Here is a 19,891-nt window from a genome sequence, read left to right on the forward strand (position 1 = left end):
CCTAAATGCATTTTAGGTTGTGTGTCTGCGCTCGACTTTATATTCGAGTGTATTTTTAAGGCGTTGCGTGAATAAATGTGTCTCTGTTCTGCACCTGTGTGTATATGTGTAAGATTGTGTATTTGTTACGGCTACACTGTGAAATAAACATGTATGGAACTTGGCGGCAATGAAAAATAAAAAACAATACGACACACGTTCCAGGTCCTCCCCAAGCCTTGTTTACGCTTAATGTTCCTTTCAACAGTGTCATTTCGTGCCCACAGATACCCACTTCTACGTAATCCTGCCATGCATGGCATTCTGACTTTGTATGTGTAGTAAGCCTGTTCGTATTTTTTAAACTGTATTTGATTTCTTTCCAGCTTTCAACAATGTTCTTGGTTTAAAGTTCTTTAAAATGGTTTGCTATATATTTCGAGAAACTTGTAGGGGAACCGTCTTTCATATTATATTCTCTTTTCACTCATGTACTTAATGAGCTTTAAAATACACAATCTTCTACTACTTTTTCCAGATAAATTTTGGGATAGAAAACAATTGCAAAACACCATTAAAGGTAATGTGCACTTCAAAATTTAACAATAGTTTGTAATTACTTATCAACAAAATGCATTGGTTGACCCCAAACTTTCCTCCCCTAAAATGCCTTTTGCATTGTTGTTGGGGTGGGGGCATGTTCCCAAAACATATATTCCTGAGTGGGGGCCTGGATTTAAGACCTAATATTTTGAATTTATATTGATTCCTAACAATACACTCACATAATAAATATGTACAGAATGTTGGGGGTACTTCTTGTGTGAACACGGACATTTATTTTGAGAGGTTGCATAGACTTGTGTGACAAAAAAAATTGCTTTGTTTCCAAGCAAACAAAAAGATTCACTGATCGCAAATAGAATTTTCTGAATTGCCAGTGTTTCATTAAATAACCAATGCATTTTCTAATCTACTGGGTTCTGTTCAGTTTATTAGAATGTCATGATAGCTAGACAATAATGCGACAATGTACTGCATAAATAGCGTTTAATAAGCTGCATTATTTGCATTTTCCATACCTCTAAATTCAACCAACTAATTGCCATATTGTTTCAGGAGTTCTGCAAGTCACACAAGCTATATCAATTTACGCTTGCTTTAAAAGTGATCCTTACACCAATCACACTCTCACCAGGTTCTGTTACCCAAAATCACTTCCAAACCTCAAACTTTGTAAACAAAACACATTTTCCTCACAATTCTGGAATGGCCAATAGGTCTCGCCTTTGGGACCTTATAAGTGTTTAGATACGCTGCACAAAATCCTTGGTGCAACATCAACTGTTGCATAGCTAAACACTTATAAGGTCCCAAAGGCAAGACCTATGGGCTATGCCAATGCTTGTTTCTTTTTTTAAAGCCTTTTTAGGTCGAGCCTAACGGCAGCGTTGCTCACTTTGCGAGGCATGCTGTAATGCTGTGGAAGCCCTGCCCACTCGCAGCCCATATTTTTAATTAGGTTGTGTTATTGTCCTTTGTAAACGCTGGCTTCCGATTGATTATGAGACTTGTTAGTCCCTCCTTGGTTCTGCCCTGACTCCATTTGTTACCACCCATAAGGACTGGACCTTTAACTTGGCTCGTTACACGGCCTGCATTATATTGGATGTGAGCACTATTTTGTTTAATGTTATGCCCCTATTTCGGCCAATCGCTTTTATTTTACTATTAATCACGGTCTGCTTTAACTATAGCGGCCACGTTTCTTACTTTCTTTTTTTTCTTTAACGTACTAATGTCGGTCCGCTTTAAGTATTGCGGCCGCATTTACTTATATTTTTATTTTTTTGTTCACTAGCGCTCATGCGGCACTTTCACATTTATGGAGGCCACGCCCTTTCTTTAAACAAACTGTCTAAAGAAGGGTGCGTGGCCGCTATTAAAGTGAAAGCGTGGCATGGGCGCTTTTACCAACAAAAAAAATCGGTTTGTCAACTTGACAAACAGATGCTTTTTTTTTAAGCGCCGAATGTGACGGTTTCTCTTTAATAATGGCCATGCCCCTTTCTTTCGACGCAGCTTGTCTAAAGAAAGGGACGCAGCATCCATAAATGTGAAATCGGCGCATGGTTGCTAGTAAACAAAAAGACATTTGCAATGCAATATACGAGACCTATTTCATTGCAAATGCTTTTTGTTTCCGCCATCCCTTCTAAAAGTATTAGTGGCGGTTTCTCTTTGCGGGCGTCGGGGCTCTGCCCCAGGTACATTTTGACATGTGTAAGTGATTACATTTTAAACAGAGATCATGTTTATTTCATTTTAAAAAATCCCAAAGAACACGGGGCACTGTCTCGGAGTCTGCTGCCCCACTCACCAATACCGCGGCACCAGCTCCTCCGCTGTTTACATTTCGTCATGTCATCACGTGACATGACTGATTGCTTTGCTGCTCCCGGTCCCAAAGAAGCCTGCTATGTGTTTGCCGGCTGAGAACCTCACAGCCCTGAAGGCTGTAACGTCATCAGCTAGGCAAAGACATAGCCTGGAGGCCCAGTCTCCACCCCTGATGGAGTGGAGATTAAGTTAGCCTCGGGCGTTTTTAACAGAAGCCCGGGATCTCTAACTCTCCACGTCAATCAGAGAGTGGAGGAGAGCTTCCCATGGTGTCACCACACCCCCTCCAGACTCGTCACAGGGCGTGGTGAGACCCACCCTGTGACGAGTAGTAAAGTGACCATCTGCGCAGGCTCAGAATGCTTCCCGCGCGCGTGATTTGGCAGTTGGAGGAGTGGCAGCCATTTCATCCAGACGGACTGTCATAGAGCAGACTGCATTAGAGCGGAGACTAGCCGAGGTCGGAGCCTCAGTCTGTCCTGTCCTGAACCTGAAGGAAGCGGACCGGTCGTGCCCGGCAGCAGCAGCCTAGTCCATTTGGTTGCAGGCTGACAGGTGGTTGCTGTCTGGAGCAGACTTGTGAACTCGGGCAGTTCACCAGGTAAGGCCCCAGGGCGGGCAGTTTTTAACTTATAGGCCTGCGCTGCGTGTGTTAGTGTTATTCCATGTGGAGCGGAGGAATAAGGGGAGATAGTTTAGCCTGCTGCGCCAGAACAGATAATGCAGCGCGCGCAATATTCCTAAAGAAAATCTGCAGACAGTGAATGCGGCCCGCATTCCCAAAATAACTTATGACTGTCTGCAGATTATGCGGCCCATTTTGACCAGTGACTGAGGGGTGTGGAGGAAGGCTAAAGTAAATAAGTGCAAGTTTATTGCCAGGTACTATGACACTGGTTCTGTCTGCTCGCAAAAAAGTTGGGCCCCTCCACTGTTGACCCCTAAAAGGTGGGCACTTGCGCAATTTGAATTGGAAATATGTTATCCCCGACCTCTCTCCCATTTGCTCCTAAAATGTGTACTTTGCCCATGATGCAAGAAACTCCTCAAATGTTAGTTACCTCAGTGTTCTCCCAGTAGGGTACCTGCAATGTTTGGGTTGGGCGGATGATAGTTTGAGGGGAGGCAGTGGCCTGTTTCTGTTTAGCACAGTGGCTTCCAAAAGTCTTGAAAATGCACCATTTGCCTACTAATTTTTCAAATTTTTCTCGGCGGGGCAACCCCCCCCCCCCCCCCCCCCAATCCTCCCTAGGTGGTTCGGGCACGCTCGCTCGCACGGTACGCCTCACCACTTTCAAATGTCACCAGCAGGCACTGAAAAGTTTTATTTCTTTCTTTGCAGTCACAGGCCCCTTTTTCCCTGCTCTGCTGCCGGGGCATATAAACACGGTCTCCCTTTGTTTGCGGGTCCTGCTGCCTCTCAGAGGAGGAATGCGCTGCCAGCTGCCCAAGTTTGCTGCACTCACTGAAGGGTGCGCAGGGCTGCTTCTCGATTCGGTGAGTCATTTGTAACATTGTTTAGCATTGCAGTACAGACCGCGTCTAATTAGACTTGTTACCTCTGTTTCCCGCCCACAGGTTGAGCCTGAGGCATCCACGAGGGGACCTGGGTGTCATGTTTTTTCCTCTGAATAAGGAACTGCTCATCATTTGTTTCGCTTAGAACTCAGAGGAGCGAATGGTTTGAATGGTTAGCCTTTGTGCTTTGAGTAAAAAAAAAAAACCTGCCAAACAAACACTTTATGCTTTTATAGTTAATGATTGAGGGCATTTTATCATTCATTCTGTAGCGATTTTTCTGTAGCCCTTTACTTAGAAGTTTATTTGCATGAAAATAGTACTGGTTAATGGTTGGTATTGGTCGAGTTAGTAAGAAAGGCTGCGTTGACCTTTCCGGGATTTGACCCCTGAACTGTAGGTCACATCTTAGTGCTTTATTTGAGCCGGTGGTTTTCCGGTGCTCAGTGCTGGCACTAAATCATCAACACCGGTGCTTTTCATGAGCACCAGTTAACTCGTTCGGTGTGTCGAACGGCCCCCGGCCGGGGGCCGTCCAAAACATGTCCACTCATTAATTCACTCGCATCGCGACGGAATTCGCGGAGCGGTCAACGGGTTAAGAACACAGAACACATTTATATATTTATTATGGGGAGATTAAGTGATTTACTCAGCATTAAATAATGTTGAGCCGACGCAGAGACTAACCTGGTTCCCCAGCTCCGAAGTACCCAGCTCTGGTCATTATGCCACATCCTATCCCGACTTTCATGCTTAGTAGTTGGTTCTGTTTTTGGTGGTGCTACCAGGAGAAATGGGATGGAGCAAGTCGCGTCCTGACGAGTGACCCAGCACTTTTTTTTTCATGTTACACTTGTTACGGATCATTCACAAAATTACACCACGTTGCATAATTTCAAGTCAGTTCAGGAAAACTCTTTCACTGGAGTATGAAAATGTGACCGAACAGAACACAAGCAGCTGTTTGCGGCACTTGTGTTCTAGCATATTTTCAGTTTTGGACAGAAGATACATTTCACCCTAAAATGTATTGCTAAATGCTAGATTTGCATTTCATGTAACTTGCCCATAATTTTGCCCCAAAAAATGATGCAAATTTTGCATACCCTTCCTTACCCATGGCTTGGTTGTTGGTTGGAAACTCTTGGTCAATTAGTGCCGTGGAGGCGGGGGCCGCATATACTATTCTAGGGATGTACACTTTGGGCCGGATTTACATCTCGGTGGCCGGGTTACTCCATCACAGCGGTAACAGATATCCCGTCCACTGAAACATAAATCCCATAAGGTATAATGGGATTTATATTTCGGCGGACGGGATATCCGTCACCGTTGTGAGGGAGTAGCCAGTCTCCTGAGATGGAAATCGGACCCTTTCTCTGGAAGATAACAATCAGTAGTTGAGTGGTGGGTGTGTTTATATTGCTACTGCAGCAAGAAAAGTCGCATTCCAGTATCTTTCCGCCTCTTTCCTCCTTGTTGCGAGGTCTGGAAGTCACGACCAAAATGTTTAGTCAGCAAGAGCGTCTCCGTCTAGGTAACTAATGATGGAAGAGCTTGTGTCTGGCATCCCTGTGCTAAACACATAGCTTAGTGGGACCAGAGTGCTCGTTTAAGTGCTGGATTCTTTCAAAATCTTAATTTGCTACACCACGTGCTTGTTTAATCTGCAATAGAGGAGCAGGTGAGGGGAAGCAACATGAGAGGGGCGGAAGAGTGCCCCGATCGATACCCCCTCATTACCCATGCTGTTAGGTGCTACTGCGGAGTCGTAGGGCAACAAATGCCTAGAACCCCCCCCCCCCTCTCGATACCGGCACCCTGGTGCTTGTTAGACACTGCTGAGCTACTCTTCCCCCCCCCTGGGAGAGACCCGCACCCTACAGGACTTCTATTACTCCACACCCTAGCCCTGGAATCGGAGGCCTACTTCCGCAGACGCACATTGACATTCTTCTTAATCCACTAGCTCTTCACCCCTATCTTTCTTCCCTATGTCATCTTTTCTCCAGTCTCTTTCCCCACCTCACTATGTTGGAGATTTATTTCTCTTTATTTTGTCCCATCTCATTTCTTCCTTGTTGGTCTAGTTCTGATGTCATGGAAGTTTTCCATTTGACATGATTGTTACAAAATTGTGAATATTGTATAAGTTGCCAAAGACCTTCTAGCCCGCAGCACTTTCGCTGCGACCTTATAACGGGTGGTACACTTCATGCTAATTGTCGGGTGGGACCTGGGGAAGACGCGCAACTGCAAGAGCATGCCGCCTCACATCTCATCCCCGAACCCCAGACCACACTGCTATCGACACCATGCGATCTCACGCACTCTAAACCCTCTATTTCTTTTTATACTTCTCATCAGTTTTTGCCGAGAGTAATATGATATGTGTTCAATATCCCGTTGTGTATTATCATAATGCTGAATTGTCGCTGTGATGTTTTGAAGATTATGTGTGCCGTTTTCTCTTGCTCATTGCATAACTGTGTACTGAAAATAAGTGCTGAAAACTAATAAAATATATTCAAACAAAAAAAATTAGAGGGGCGGAAGAAACACAGAGGACGAGAAGAATCAATACAGAGGTGGGGTATTACAAAGATTGGGTACAAGGAAGAAATATGGAGGGAGGAAGAAGGCAAGCACCCAAGGGCAGAAGTGGAGAACGGGTGGGGGCAAAAAAGCACAAGGCAGACATCAAGCAACGTGGAGCGTGGGGCTAGAGAAACACATGGCGAAGGAGCAAAGATGCAGAGCAAAGGGGCAGTGAAGCACACAGGTGGGAGAGCAAAACGAGCACGGGTGGGAAAGAGAAGCACACAAGAGAGACAGCTGGAAAACACCAGCACTCTTGTGAGTGCAAAAGCAAAACGAAAAAAGTATTTTGCTAAAAGTCAACAGTGATGTATAAAAAGCCAACCAAAAAGACAAAAGCCAACCAGAGAGGTAAGAGGTTATGTTCCAGGGAAGGTACAAACAAGAATGACAAGCTACAAAGACATCCACTTTCTAGATTGCTTTCCCATCCTGTGACATGCCAAGTACATCTAGGTACTTTTGTCACCAAACAGGGAACCAAAACCCACTTCAAAGATTGACTAATGTAAATTAAAATGATCAGACAATCCAACAGACAAACATGATCTGGAAAGAGAACGCAACATCTTGAATTTGCTCACTTTAGTCAATGTATGAATATGCTACAAGTGAGGGGAACATTGGCAACAAGTATCCTTGATTGCACAACGGACTGGAGTGTAGCTGCTCTGCTAAACAGTCCTTAAATTCTATGAAACTCAAGAACAAAAGAGAGTTTTTTTTAGTACAAGTGCGTTTCTGAGAGTATTTATATTTACCAATTTAGAGTGGAGAATGCAATAACTGCATGAATGCTGTTTCCATGGACCAGTGAGATCGTCTTCAACTGCGACCCACAACGACAGTGCTGTGACTTCTAACATTGATCAGTGATCGTCTTCAACTGCGACCCACAACGACAGTGCTGTGACTTCTAACATTGATCAGTGATCGTCTTCAACTGGGACCCACAACGACAGTGCTGTGACTTCTAACATTGATCAGTGATCGTCTTCAACTGGGACCCACAATGACAGTGCTGTGACATCTAACATTGATCAGGGATCGATCAGTGATCCTCTTCAACTGGGACCCACAACGACAGTGCTGTGACTTCTAACATTGATCAGTGATCGTCTTCAACTGCGACCCACAACGACAGTGCTGTGACTTCTAACATTGATCAGTGATCGTCTTCAACTGGGACCCACAACGACAGAGCTGTGACATCTAACATTGATCAGGGATCGATCAGTGATCGTCTTCAACTGGGACCCACAACGACAGAGCTGTGACATCTAACATCGATCAGGGATCGATCAGTGATCGTCTTTAACTGCGAACCACAACGACAGTGCTGTGACATCTAACATCGATCAGTGATCGTCTTTAACTGCGACCCACAACGACAGTGCTGTGACATCTAACATCGATCAGTGATCGTCTTTAACTGGAACCCACAACAACAGTACTGTGACATCTAACATTGCAGGATTGGGGTAATGTTCTATGAAGAATGCGGCGAGAGTATGTAGCAGTCCATATATATAACCAAGTTATTGGTGTACTTGCAGTCGTCAGAGATACTTCAACAAGTCACATATATACAAAAAAATAGATTAACTTGGTCTAAAAAATAGGAAGGCCGCATTCACCACATTACAAATTCAAACCAATATATGGCATATTAGCTAAATATGGTAGATCAGTAGCAGCGACGGATCACGATGGGGGAAATATTCACATAATGGGTCAGGCAATGACCAATAATGACCATGAAGGCATACAATTTAAATCTGAATAAATCAAGTTTGCCAATAAATGAAGAATTAACTGGGCAATTTCAGGAAAATTAGGAGTCATTTTTTTACTTGCATGAAATTCCGAGTATGAAAACAGTGAGGAGAAAGGCCCCGTCATCATTAGACATAAACATACCCGCAGAGGAGAGGCAAGCAGGAAGGGGCTTGGCCTCTGTATTCTGCCAATATTTACCTGTATTGAAGGCTTCTCCTTCTCCCGACCGCCACATCTCATTAGTGGCAAGAGAGAAAATGGTCACAGGATTCTTGCCGTCGGCCTGTCTCAGGACAGGATCTTGGCCTACTCTGCCCAATAGCTGCACCCGGTTCAGTGCTGCAAAGGTACAGTAAATTAAATCAGGGCGATTGAAACACAACAGCACCATCTTTCCTGTAAAATCAACGTGTGAAGAAGTAAGCTCGGTTGAGAAGGCATGCAACGGAATGGCCCAAACAACTTCACTAATAGCTAAAAAGTGAACAGTTCTAGAGACTGATTAATAAATGCACTCTGATGATTTGATATACTATTGCAAGATCATGTAATATAAATTCCCCAAAATACATGCACACAAGATTAAACCTCCACTTTAATCCGGGGGTCTAAAAGTAATGGTAAGGTGTGTTACAACACCCACCCATCATCATCATCACACAGTGTGACCCTGCTTCTAGCAAGGCCACACAGGGCCTTAAAGAAGATGCACCAGCCTACTGGCATGATGGGATAACTAGAGGCACATGTTGTATCTGGACCATAATGACCATCTCAACATTCTCTGAAGGCAGATAGCAGCTGAAATCAGATCACTTTTAGAAGATAAAATGTGACTAAACATGATTTATCCTTTTCAATAATGATGTCTAAGCTACACAACTGAAGTGAAACGTGGTGCTTGAGATGGGTTACTTACATCGCTCCAGAACAAGGGAAGCTGTATCGCTCAGATTGCGCCTGGTAAGTTGCCGAAAAATCTGCATCAGAAGAAAGGGTACAATATTAGTGAAAGAGAAACATGACACTTGGCTGATGTGCTGGGAATGCCACAGGTATCTCTCAGTCGCCTGATGTATCCACACACAGACAACTTCTGATTAAGTGGAGCGCACACAGGATACATACATTGATATGTCAACAGAGACAACAGAATACGTATGCAGTTAGAGCCTATGGTATTTCATACATGTATACCGCTATGTGTGCTGTAGATACGAGTCTTGTTCCAATTGTTCGGTGGAAACACCCACTTTTATGTACATAGGCCATGGCAGCATTTCATTCTTTGTAAGTTTAGCATATGCAATAATGTGTTGCTAATGTATAATAAAAGAAAAAATGCAATAAAGATACTTAAAAAAATAAATTACACTTGGCTGATGTAAGAAACAGGATACGTTTTTGGGGAGGGTGACTGTCCACCTTAAGGAATAATAATCATAACTGTTGTAAGGGTGAACCCTCAAAGTCACTAAATTAATCCAGGCTCAACCTCTTAGTAGCTAAGGCAGACAACCTTAGCTTAGGGCAAGTCTAAAGTGTTTATGCAGTACCAGAACAGTAATAAATGGAAAACATCAAGCAATAAAAGTGAATTAGAAAAATAGATTACATTTTAATAAACAAGATTACACCAAAAATACCAAAATAAAATAAAGGGAACTGGAGATATGATTTTTTATGTTTGAAAGTAGAAATACAGCCACAAAGCCAATGATAGGCTATGGAAGTGGTAGACTAGGACCTAGGCTGGCTTTGAGGCTGACCCGATGGAGCCCTGATCCGAACAGTAGTGACTCTACCCCGGTGACAGTCTGGAAGTCAAAATGTTTCTAGGTTCCAATGTACAAAGGACCTTTGCCGCTTTTCTCAAGTAAAACGCTGACATTTCTACTAAGTCTCAAAAAGCACACAGGAATACACTTCTAAGGCTTCCCACGACCTCAGGGGAGGGCACTTGGAGACTATCAGGGTATCGGGCAGAGGCCAACATCAAAGTCCAATCCAAGTCCTGTTGCCAACGGTCAGTTGGGCACCACAGGAAACAAGCATTTGCAATGCAATCGGTCTCGCCTTTGGGATCTTATATGTATTTAGCTATGCAGCACATTAACCTGGGTGCTGAAACATCTACTGTTCTTTAACATGGTGGAAAGTAAGCACCAAACTGCGTGACACACCTGGTATGGGAACACATGGAGAGAAATATTGCCTTTCAGCTGGAAATGGTATTGTCCAAAGCTCTGTTTTGACTATAAAATCAGGGCCTTTGGTCGTCATATCACTGAAAAAAATATTATTGTCTTCGGGTGCTCGTGGAAGACAATTTCTATGGACTGGAATCTAGAGAACGCTATAGTGATTCTGGTATTTTACTGACCTCTGCTGGTCGTTTTCTGTCAAGAAAGTTAAATAGAGGCCGTTGCCAGATAAATAAAAAAAAAAGAAATTCCTGCAGCAGAAAGCAATTCTGGTATTTTATTGACCTCTACTGGTCCTTTTTTATTAAGACAGTTAAATAGAGGCAGTTGAACAGAAAAAAGTCGAATAAGCGGAAGCAGACGAGCCCTAGGGCTGATCTCCAGAGCCCACTAAGTACATACACATAAAAGTATATACTAATATATAAGTATATACTAAAGTATATACAAGAGGTATTGAATGCTCGACCTAAAAAGCCTCTTTAGTATTAAATCTGTTTATTGGCATAAAATGACATACATAAGCAGTATTCCGTGCAATATATGACCTTGACAGAAATGTGGCGCTAGGCCACCCAAAAAGAGGACTGACAGAAGCGCTAAGTAGGTACAACATCGCTATGGGCCTACTGCCGCAGTAAAAAGGTCTGTCTGGAGAAGCATGTAAATATCCACACACAAGAACAACAACCAAACCCCCTACCCGAACCCCGCCATCCCCCCTACTACCCACCCACCACCCCTGTTCCAGGTCCAGTATCCTCCTGCCTCTGCCTCATCACCTAACCAGGTGTTCCTGAATCGTCTCCCAGCGCTAGTCTCAATAGTCGTAGGTATCTGGGACAGGTCACTTCCCTAAATTCCGTGGCCAATAGTGCTAAGAAGGGTTGCCACAAGTCTGAGTATTTGTCCCCTTCCCCCTTAGCAATCAGGGACAGCTTCTCCATTCCCAACACATTCCAGAGACGATGTAACCAACCCTAAAAGGTGGGGATATGTGTGGTACGCCAATGGGCTAGGATGTTCTGCAGCGCGGAACCCAGGGCAATGGCCATCAATCGACCTCGGCGGGCACGCTGCGGATAAGTAATGGGATTGGGCAGGCCCAGCAACACATAGGCAGGAAATCTTGGGAGCGTTGTATCAAAGTGTGAGTCCACTTCGTCTAAAACTAGCTTCCAATATTCCTGCAGATGAGTACAGTCCCATAGAAGGTGAACCAACGTACCCCTCTCTCCACACCCACGCCAGCAAGACGCCTCCCGTGTGCGATCAATCTCATGGAACCTCTCCGGGGTGTAGTACCAATATGTGGTGATCTTGGTGAGGGTGTCAGTCAAGCCCATGTGGTAGGCGGAGTGTCGAGCCCTGTAACAAATGCCCTCCCATTCCTTGTTGCTGAGTGTGCGCCCCAGGTCTCTCTCCCAACGTGCCCTTCCTGAGTTGTAGATGTGTGTAAATCTGCCTAACAGCATGCGGTATAAGTCCGATATGAGCTTGCGATTCGTTTTCCTCGTGATCAACCAGTATTCGTACGCACTGAGTCTGCGGTCCGCCCCATCCCTAATCTGCCTGTTAAGCGCCCAATGTCGCACCTGATAATATCGGACATGCCAAATTCTCGCCGGAAAGCATCAAAAGGGATGACCCCTTCCGCAGTGTACAAATGGGACAGGACCCGACACCCCGCCGGGCCCCATCGGGCAAAGGCCGCTGTATCTTGGCCGGGTCCAAAATCCGGGTTGTCTAGTAGGGGTGTCAGCGGTGATGGGAAGGACGTCAACTCATCTTAATATTCACGAGGTCCCACACTTCTAGCGGGGTCCGTATAAAATACGATGCATAGAGATTGGGGGTACGGTGCTGTCGTCGCAGGAAGGGAACCTCTTGAAGCGGGCGGCCCGCTACTGCCTGGTCCTGAAAGAGCCAGTGCTTCTCAGACTCCCACCTGCTCCATTCCACTAGTGTTCGCAGCTGCACCGCTTGATAGTATAACAACAAGTCTGGCAGCCCCAGTCCACCACTCTCAGGAGGCAGCATTGCTAACCGAAGTTTCATCCTCAGCCGCCTTCCGTTCCATATAAACTGCGCCAGTTCAGATTGGGTCTGGCGAATCCAGCCCTCCGGCGGTTTCATAGGTATGGCGCGAAATATGTAAAGGACTTGCGGTAGGATCGTCATTTGTATAGCCGCCACTTTGCCCAGCCAGGATAGCGGGAGATGTCTCCATCTACCCAGCTGCGACCGAACCGTCTGTCGGAGCCGAGCATAGTTTAGACGAACCGTGCCCAGTAATGTGGCAGCCAGCTGAATTCCTAGATAAGGAATGGCCTCCAACGCCCAAGGAAAGGGGAAGAGTCCCAGCAAGTAGTCTCGGGTGGGTGCTGCTAACGAGAGGTCTAGTGCCACTGATTTGCTCATGTTGACCTTAAATCCTGCCACCCCCGCAAAAGTGTCAAGAATGTAGACACACTCCGGCAGGGATTCTCTGGGGGAGGACAGTGACAAGAGGACATCGTCTGCATATAAACTGATGGTATGCTCATATGCTCCGATCTTAATCCCGTAGACTGTGGGGGCGAGCCTCATGGCCTGCGCCAGCGGCTCCATGTAGAGGGCAAAGAGCAGGGATGACAACGGGCACCCCTGTCTCGTACCCCGTTCGATGGAAAAGCGGGGTGAGGAGCAACCATTGACACGCACCGTCGCCGAGGGTCTTGAGTAACAATTCAGTATCCAAATGCGGAATCTATCTCCCATCCCGGCCTTAACCAGGACCTGCTCCAGATATGGCCAGTGGACCCGGTCGAACACTTTCTCCACGTCGATCGCGAGCATCATATATTCCCACGTCGTTCGCATGGCCTTTTCTATTAAGTGCGGTATTGTCCGCAGTTTGCCGCTCCGGGATGAATCCCGCTTGGTCCGGATCAATCAATCCCGGCATAAGCGGAGCAAACCTTGCCGCCAATATGCTCGTATTTATTTATTTATTTATTTTTTAAACTTATATGGCGTGCAAACAGCTGCCCAAAAAGGGTTTCCCGGCGCCTAAGAACACAACATCAAGGATGTAATAATATAGCAGAGGTCGTTCAAGGTTACTGATCGAACAACCAGGCTCGTATACAGTTTAAGGTCCACGTTAAGTAGCGATATAGGCCGATAGGCTTCGCATTTTGAGTGGTCTTTCCCCGGTTTGGAGATAACTGAGATGGTTGCATCTAGTAGATCCCTCGGAATCGAGCCCAATTCCGAAAAGGAGTTAAAAAGAGTAGTAAGCAGAGGAGCTACTTGGGAGCAGAACGTTTTATAGAAGATGGCTGTGAAGCCGTCAGGCCCCGGTGCTTTCCCTAGTTTCAGCTTGAAAATGGTGGAAATGACTTCCTCCGGTCTAATGCTGCGGTCTAAGAGCTCAGCCTGATCCTGTGTAAGAACCGGAAGGGGGTTAGACGCCAGGAATGCGTCACCCGCCGCAAGGTCCAGTGAGGACCCGGTATAAAGGGAAGTATAGAAATCGCTAAATGCTGCTGCAAACTCCGCATCTTCCGTTGCTAGACTTCCGTCCTGTTTTCTAATTTCCTTTACCATATGGCGTTGCCGCGTTTCCCTTAGCGCTCGGCCCAGTAAACATCCACATCGATCCCCCCCCGGTAAAGTACATATGTCGCACCCTCAAGGCTGCAAACTCTGCCCTGTCCTGATCCAGCGCGCTCAACTGCTTACTGATAACTTTCAATTGCCTCCAGACCCTGGGGGCGCACGTCCTTTGGTGCATGCGTTCTAACTCCTTAACCTTCTGTGTAAGCTCTTCCCTTTTATCCGCTCTTTCCTTATTCTCAGCTGCTGAGATCGCTATAAACTCGCCCCGTAAAACCGCCTTAAGGGCCGCCCAATGTGTGGCTGGCGAAGTGTCAGAGATGCTATTGTGGCGCAAGTAGTCCTTGATAGTTCCTACTATTTTCTCAACTATGTCCTTGCGGTGTAGCAGTGTGTCGTGTAGTCGCCAGCAGCGTGTGGGTCGCGTCACCTGGGGGAAAATGAACGTCGCAGAGATCGGGGCATGGTCGGAAAGGGACGCGGCACCTATGTCAACAGTGGACGTCAAGGCCTGAAGGGACGTGGAAGCTAGAAAGTAATCTAATCTCGCGTAGGTGCGATGTGCGTTCGAGTAGTATGAGTATTCTCTAGCGCCCGGATGAAAGCTGCGCCACAGCTCCCCCAGCCTAGCCAACCCCCCACTGGAGAGGGTTCCCGCCTGTGTGGTGCGCTGCGCGGATCTGTCCATGGTGTTATCTAGCACAAGGTTAAGGTCCCCGCCTATCAGGATATGTCTGTCTGTGGAGGCCGCCACTTCGCTGAGCGCCAGGTGAAAGAACTTTTCCTGCCCCTCGTTGGGAGCATAGACCGAACAAATCGTAAATTCAGACCCACCCAAGGCGAATCGGTAGGATAGCAGCCTCCCCTTTATCTCCGCTCCCTTCTGTAGTACCCACCCTCTGAAGCGCTGCGACACCAAAATCGCGACCCCGGACGTTTTATTCGGGGGCGACGAGAAAAATTATTGTGGAAAGCAGCGCGCCTTCATCCTAGAGCAGTCTTTTTGCAGTAAGTGCGTCTCCTGTAGGAGGCATATATCAGCCTTTGTGTGTTCTAAGCATGAGAGGACTGCCTTGCGTTTGACTGGATTGTTGAGCCCCCTAACGTTCAGGGATAGAATGCGCAGTTCAGTGGGTGGCATGACTCATCTCTACCCCTGACCGCTCAGAATTCCAGAGACCAACTATCGTCGCCGAAGGGCTTCACCATAAGTGCCCATTTTCTAGTCTGGTGCGGGACCATGTAGGCCCTCCTGCCACATTCTGGCGACTCGCGTCGTCATCCCTCAATGGATACTCCCGGAACTGGAACCCCTCCCGCCCGCAAACCCCTTCTGTGTCCCTTCCCCCAGCCTCCCCTGCAATTCACACACCCACACAAACCTGTACCCCGAGCCCCCCCGGCCCTCTTCCCGCAACCAACCTGTCCCCTCCCTCCCCTCACCCCTACCCCTTGCCCACCGCACTCCCTTTCCCCACCCCAACGCCCATCCTAACAATGAAATTGAATATGAAAAAATAGAGAACCAAACTATTGTCCATCATCTCTCGCGGATGATTGGTCGAAGAATATTGTGGGGTATATCAAGTCCATTCCTTCCTCCATCCCCCCCACCGCGACCCCTCAAAAGGACACAGTAGACCCCAGGCACATGAAGCTCTGAATGAGTGTTCACCCCGGCTGCTGGAAGGTTAAGTCTCATGCTACCGCTTCCACCGCTGCCCTCTGACCATCTTCGATCTCCGCCTTCCGAGGTTTCTTGACTCGGCGTCGTCCCCGCTGTTGACGCCATTGGGATGACGATCCTTCCGTGATCCCGGGGCGCGCCGCCTGATCTTTCTCCTCCTTCGGCAGTGTGATGCCCAGCACCTGACATGCTTCTTTCAGAGAGCGAAGCTGGTAAAGCTTATTGTCCAATTTGAACACGATCCGAAATGGGTGGCCCCAACTATAAGGTATAGCTTGTTGTTGGAGGTAACTCGTGACCGGCTTGAAGCATCGGCGTTTCTGCAATGTGAGGGCAGATAGGTCCTGAAAGAGGGTCGGCGAGTGGCCGCGAAAGGAGATGGTATGCATCTGCCTCGCCTTTTGGAGGATGTCTTCTTTTGTGCGGAAGTCCTGTATACAGATCAAGATGTCTGCGGGGAAGGCCACCCCGGCATGTTGGGGCCCGACCCTATGCGCCCTGTTGATCGTCAGTACCGTCTCCACTGGGCGACCCAAGATATGGTTGAAGAGCTCCCTGGTGAATTTAAAAAGATCCTGGTCTTTGTCCGAGTGCGCCACTCCCCGAATTCGTATGTTATGTCGCCGGGAGCGGTTTTCAAGATCCTCGAGGTGTGATTGTAAGTCCACCTGTTGGTCATGTAGTCTTATAATCTCCTGCTGCATCGCCTCCATTTCGACGTCGCGACCTTCCTGTTTTGTTTCAAACACCGCCACCCGTTCGCCAATGCTATCCATGTCCGTCCGCACCGCTCGGATCTCATCCGAAAAGTCTTTTTTGAGGGTGTGAATGTCCTCTCTCAGGGTCGTGAAGAGTGACTCTAGGAAGGCCTTCGTGATGGGTTCCGAGCTTGCTGCCGCCGAGTCGCCCCGTCGCACTCCTGTTGCCGAAGCGTCCATAGATGTAGGGGACGACTGGGCCTTGGCGAACATCTCTTTTACAGTCTTATCCTTGCGGACCCTCGTCCCCGACATCATGGCTGTCTCGTGGCCAAAGGCTGCGGGAATCTTCTAGGCCACGTATCGTCTCTGGGGCAATGGGCGTCCGACAAGGCCCACGCACGCGCCTAGTCCCAGACCCCCCCCGAGCCTCAGGGAGCAATACGTCCACCGCCTGGCTGAGAGGGACCACTTCGCCTCCTCACTCTGCCCGCGTCCGCACCCCCTCCTTGGTGCCCAACTGCGGCACAGCCGCGTCCGATCGTCCCTGGGAGAACCCGCTACCGGCGGACCTGTGGGTGTTCTGTGCCGCTTGCCGACCTGTGCTCCGCTTGCTTCCGCTCACGGCCTCCCGGGGTGGCGCCAGCCAAAACCTGTCTCTCGTGCCACGTGGTGAGACTGCCGTGTCCGGGTACCTCCTGGCTCTGCCCACTCGGGCCACGATCCGTGTCTCCTCTGCCTCCCGTTATGGCCCACTCTTCGCGCCACACCCAGGCCAGCACCAGCAGAGTTATTCGTGCGCACTGTTGTTGCTCACTTCCCCACCACACCGCCGCCACCACAGGCCTCCTTCCACGCCAGTCACTCCCTATTCAAGGCCGGCCGCCTCACAGATTACTTGTGTCTTCAGCACTCGCGTGGTTCGTCTGCGTGGGATCGCCGTGTCTCTCTCCGCCCCACTGGGTCCAGTAGCCGACCCTCACTGTCCTATCTGAGCGGCCATGCGGCAGGCCCGCAGCAGCAATCAGGCGTGCTCCCCGCCTGTTGCCTCGCGCAGAGCGTGTACGAGGGCCGGGCCCGCCGTTTCTCTGCTGGTTCTCACACCGGTTCTCGACTAAATTGTCTCCAAGCCTGGCCGCTACTTCACGGGCCCTCCGTTCGCCTCGAAGGCAGATCCCAACCTCAGGCCGTACTGCAGGCCTCGCGGCCACTGACTTATACCCCCGTGTTCAGGAAGGCCTTCTGGGCAGGGACGCCGCTCCCCTCTCCTCACCTCTGGGCCCAGCGTCAGTCCTTCACCATCCTGTCCAGGCAGCTACACAGCGGGTCCGCAGCAGCAATCAGGCGTAGACCCAGCCGATGCCTCGCGCTGAATGTGTGCGTGGGCCGGACACGCCGCACCCGCACCGGACCTCGCGTGGAGCAGCCCTGAACCTCAAGCTCCCGGCCCGGCTGCCACCGCTCAGGCCTGTCGCTCCGCCTCCAAGGCGGGCCGCGGGCCGCAGCGAAGGCCTTGCGGCTGCGGTCGCTGTTCTTGCTCCGTCCACCCGTCTTTCAACCCCCGCTGACCTCTCGGGCCACAGGGGGTGCCAAGCTGGCTACCGAGGTCGCTGAAAAGGGGCTCCGCGAGGCCGGAGCCCTGCTGTGGAAGGCCGGCGGCGGGAGCTAGGAAGGATGCGTCCGCTCACGCCGCCATCTTGGCCACGCTCCCTAAAAAGCCTCTTTAAGCTTGTTGTGGGCCTGGAGCCACATAGATTGTCACCCAACTGACCCCAGGAATCTTTTTTTTTTTTGCCTGGTCCAGCACTACAGGGCTCCTTTGAAGTTACAAACAGCAGTTCTAGCCCCTTCTGTTCTTCTACGGGTCCAGAAAGTGTTCAGAAAATAGAAACTTGGGGTTCCACATTTATGCCTGGCACCAACTTTTGATGAGGATCACTCCTGAGCATTCCCCAAGTTCCTTGGGCCAACCCGATCTACTTCTTCAGTAGTTTCTGCAAACAGAACCAAGATACCATATTTCCAAGACAGCTGAAGTCTTTGGCCAATCTAAACTTTGGCTCAGAGCGTTGGGGGCATGAGAGAATCATAAGAAAATTACCAGTTCAGTGTTCTTCCACATCAAACACTAAAATCAAGTTTGAAGCAGGCCCTGTACCCACAACAAAATAGGGAACAGAAGTATGACAGGACAAAAAGGAGTGCCCTACAACACCCAGACAGGGGATACACAAGAACTGTCCTAGCTTTCAGTTTTCTCCCTTTCAAGAGCACCAACGTTTTACATGTGCTCTTGAAAGATCTGTCAGGCAGGGTTTAACACTGTTGTGCAAATAGGATTGCCCAAAGCCCCCACACTGAATATTCTGCCACTGCCACTGGAAAGTTAATGCAAGTTAGCCTCCAGGAAGGATACAGGTAACTTTATGAAACCTACTTTTCCTCAATATTTATTAAAATCGAACTTCACCATTGAATTGGATTTTTAATAAATATTAAAAATAATGAATTCATAATTTTTCTAGCCAGTCCTACTTTCGAGATGCTGCATTATTCATTTAATCTGTACTCTTTTTTTCTACATAGGACAGTTAGACCTGCCATAGTAAAAGTAGCTTTTTTGGGCCTTGTCACTGTAGGGACATGGTAATATTTATTTTCTGCATATTTCACTTTTAAATACCATGCACCCCGCATTGTGGGCTTCAAGGCCAATATAGGGGTGATTAAAAGGGAGGGCTTTACCTACCAAAAAGTGTTATTTTGACAGGTTGTACTAAAGGTTTTTCACTGCTGCAGTTAGGGTACACAAAGTAGACCTGAAGTCATGCCTGCAGTGCCACCATAGGGGATGGCACAGTAAATGCTGCTATCCACAAGTGGAGATTAACTTCGAGGCCCGGGGTGAATTTCCACACCATCTACCTGGGATGTACAAAAAGTTGAATTTAACTGCAACAAATGATGGACGGAATGCTGAATGATTCAAACATTCTCCCCAAGTCAAGAGATCTGGTTTAAATCCATAGTTCTTTTGCCCACTACGCAACCTCAGTTTGGACCCAGCCATATGCAAATCAGTCTTGACCCTTTCATGGTAACAGTCAAGACCGAACTGCCAAGCCAGTTCCTCCCTGGACTGGAAACAAGCATCCTGGGACCGGTTTCGGTGTATTTCACCCTTCATCAGCCTGGCTATCTTGAATCCAGTGGCACAGTGAGCAAGGGAACCACGGCTGGGCATAACCGCCCCACTTAGGACGAAAAGTGTAACTGCAACAAATGACGGACGGAATGCTGAATGATTCAAACATTCTCCCCCAAAAGTTGAATGCACCAATCAGGATTAAGCCTATTTAACCGTGTTTAAAGGGGAGTCCAGGCCCTTTACTCCTGGTTAGCAGAGGTAAAGTGCAGAGTTCTGA

The 19,891-nt window shown here is 48.0% G+C and overlaps 1 protein-coding gene across 2 annotated transcripts in view; it reads right to left on the minus strand.

Annotated features, from left to right (window-relative positions):
* SSBP1 (single stranded DNA binding protein 1) overlaps positions 1 to 19,891 on the minus strand; it is a 201,610-nt gene that overhangs the window by 102,942 nt on the left and 78,777 nt on the right. For both annotated transcript variants that reach the window (XM_078653629.1, XM_078653637.1), the window contains exons 3-4: positions 9,197 to 9,257; positions 8,476 to 8,616 (exon numbers count right to left, since the gene is read on the minus strand). In XM_078653629.1, coding sequence (XP_078509755.1) covers positions 8,476 to 8,616; positions 9,197 to 9,257 — 202 coding nt within the window. The remainder of the gene's footprint in view (positions 1 to 8,475; positions 8,617 to 9,196; positions 9,258 to 19,891) is intronic.

The sequence above is a fragment of the Lissotriton helveticus genome, chromosome 1_1, assembly GCF_964261635.1.
Source record: "Lissotriton helveticus chromosome 1_1, aLisHel1.1, whole genome shotgun sequence".
Lineage (NCBI taxonomy): Eukaryota > Metazoa > Chordata > Amphibia > Caudata > Salamandridae > Lissotriton > Lissotriton helveticus.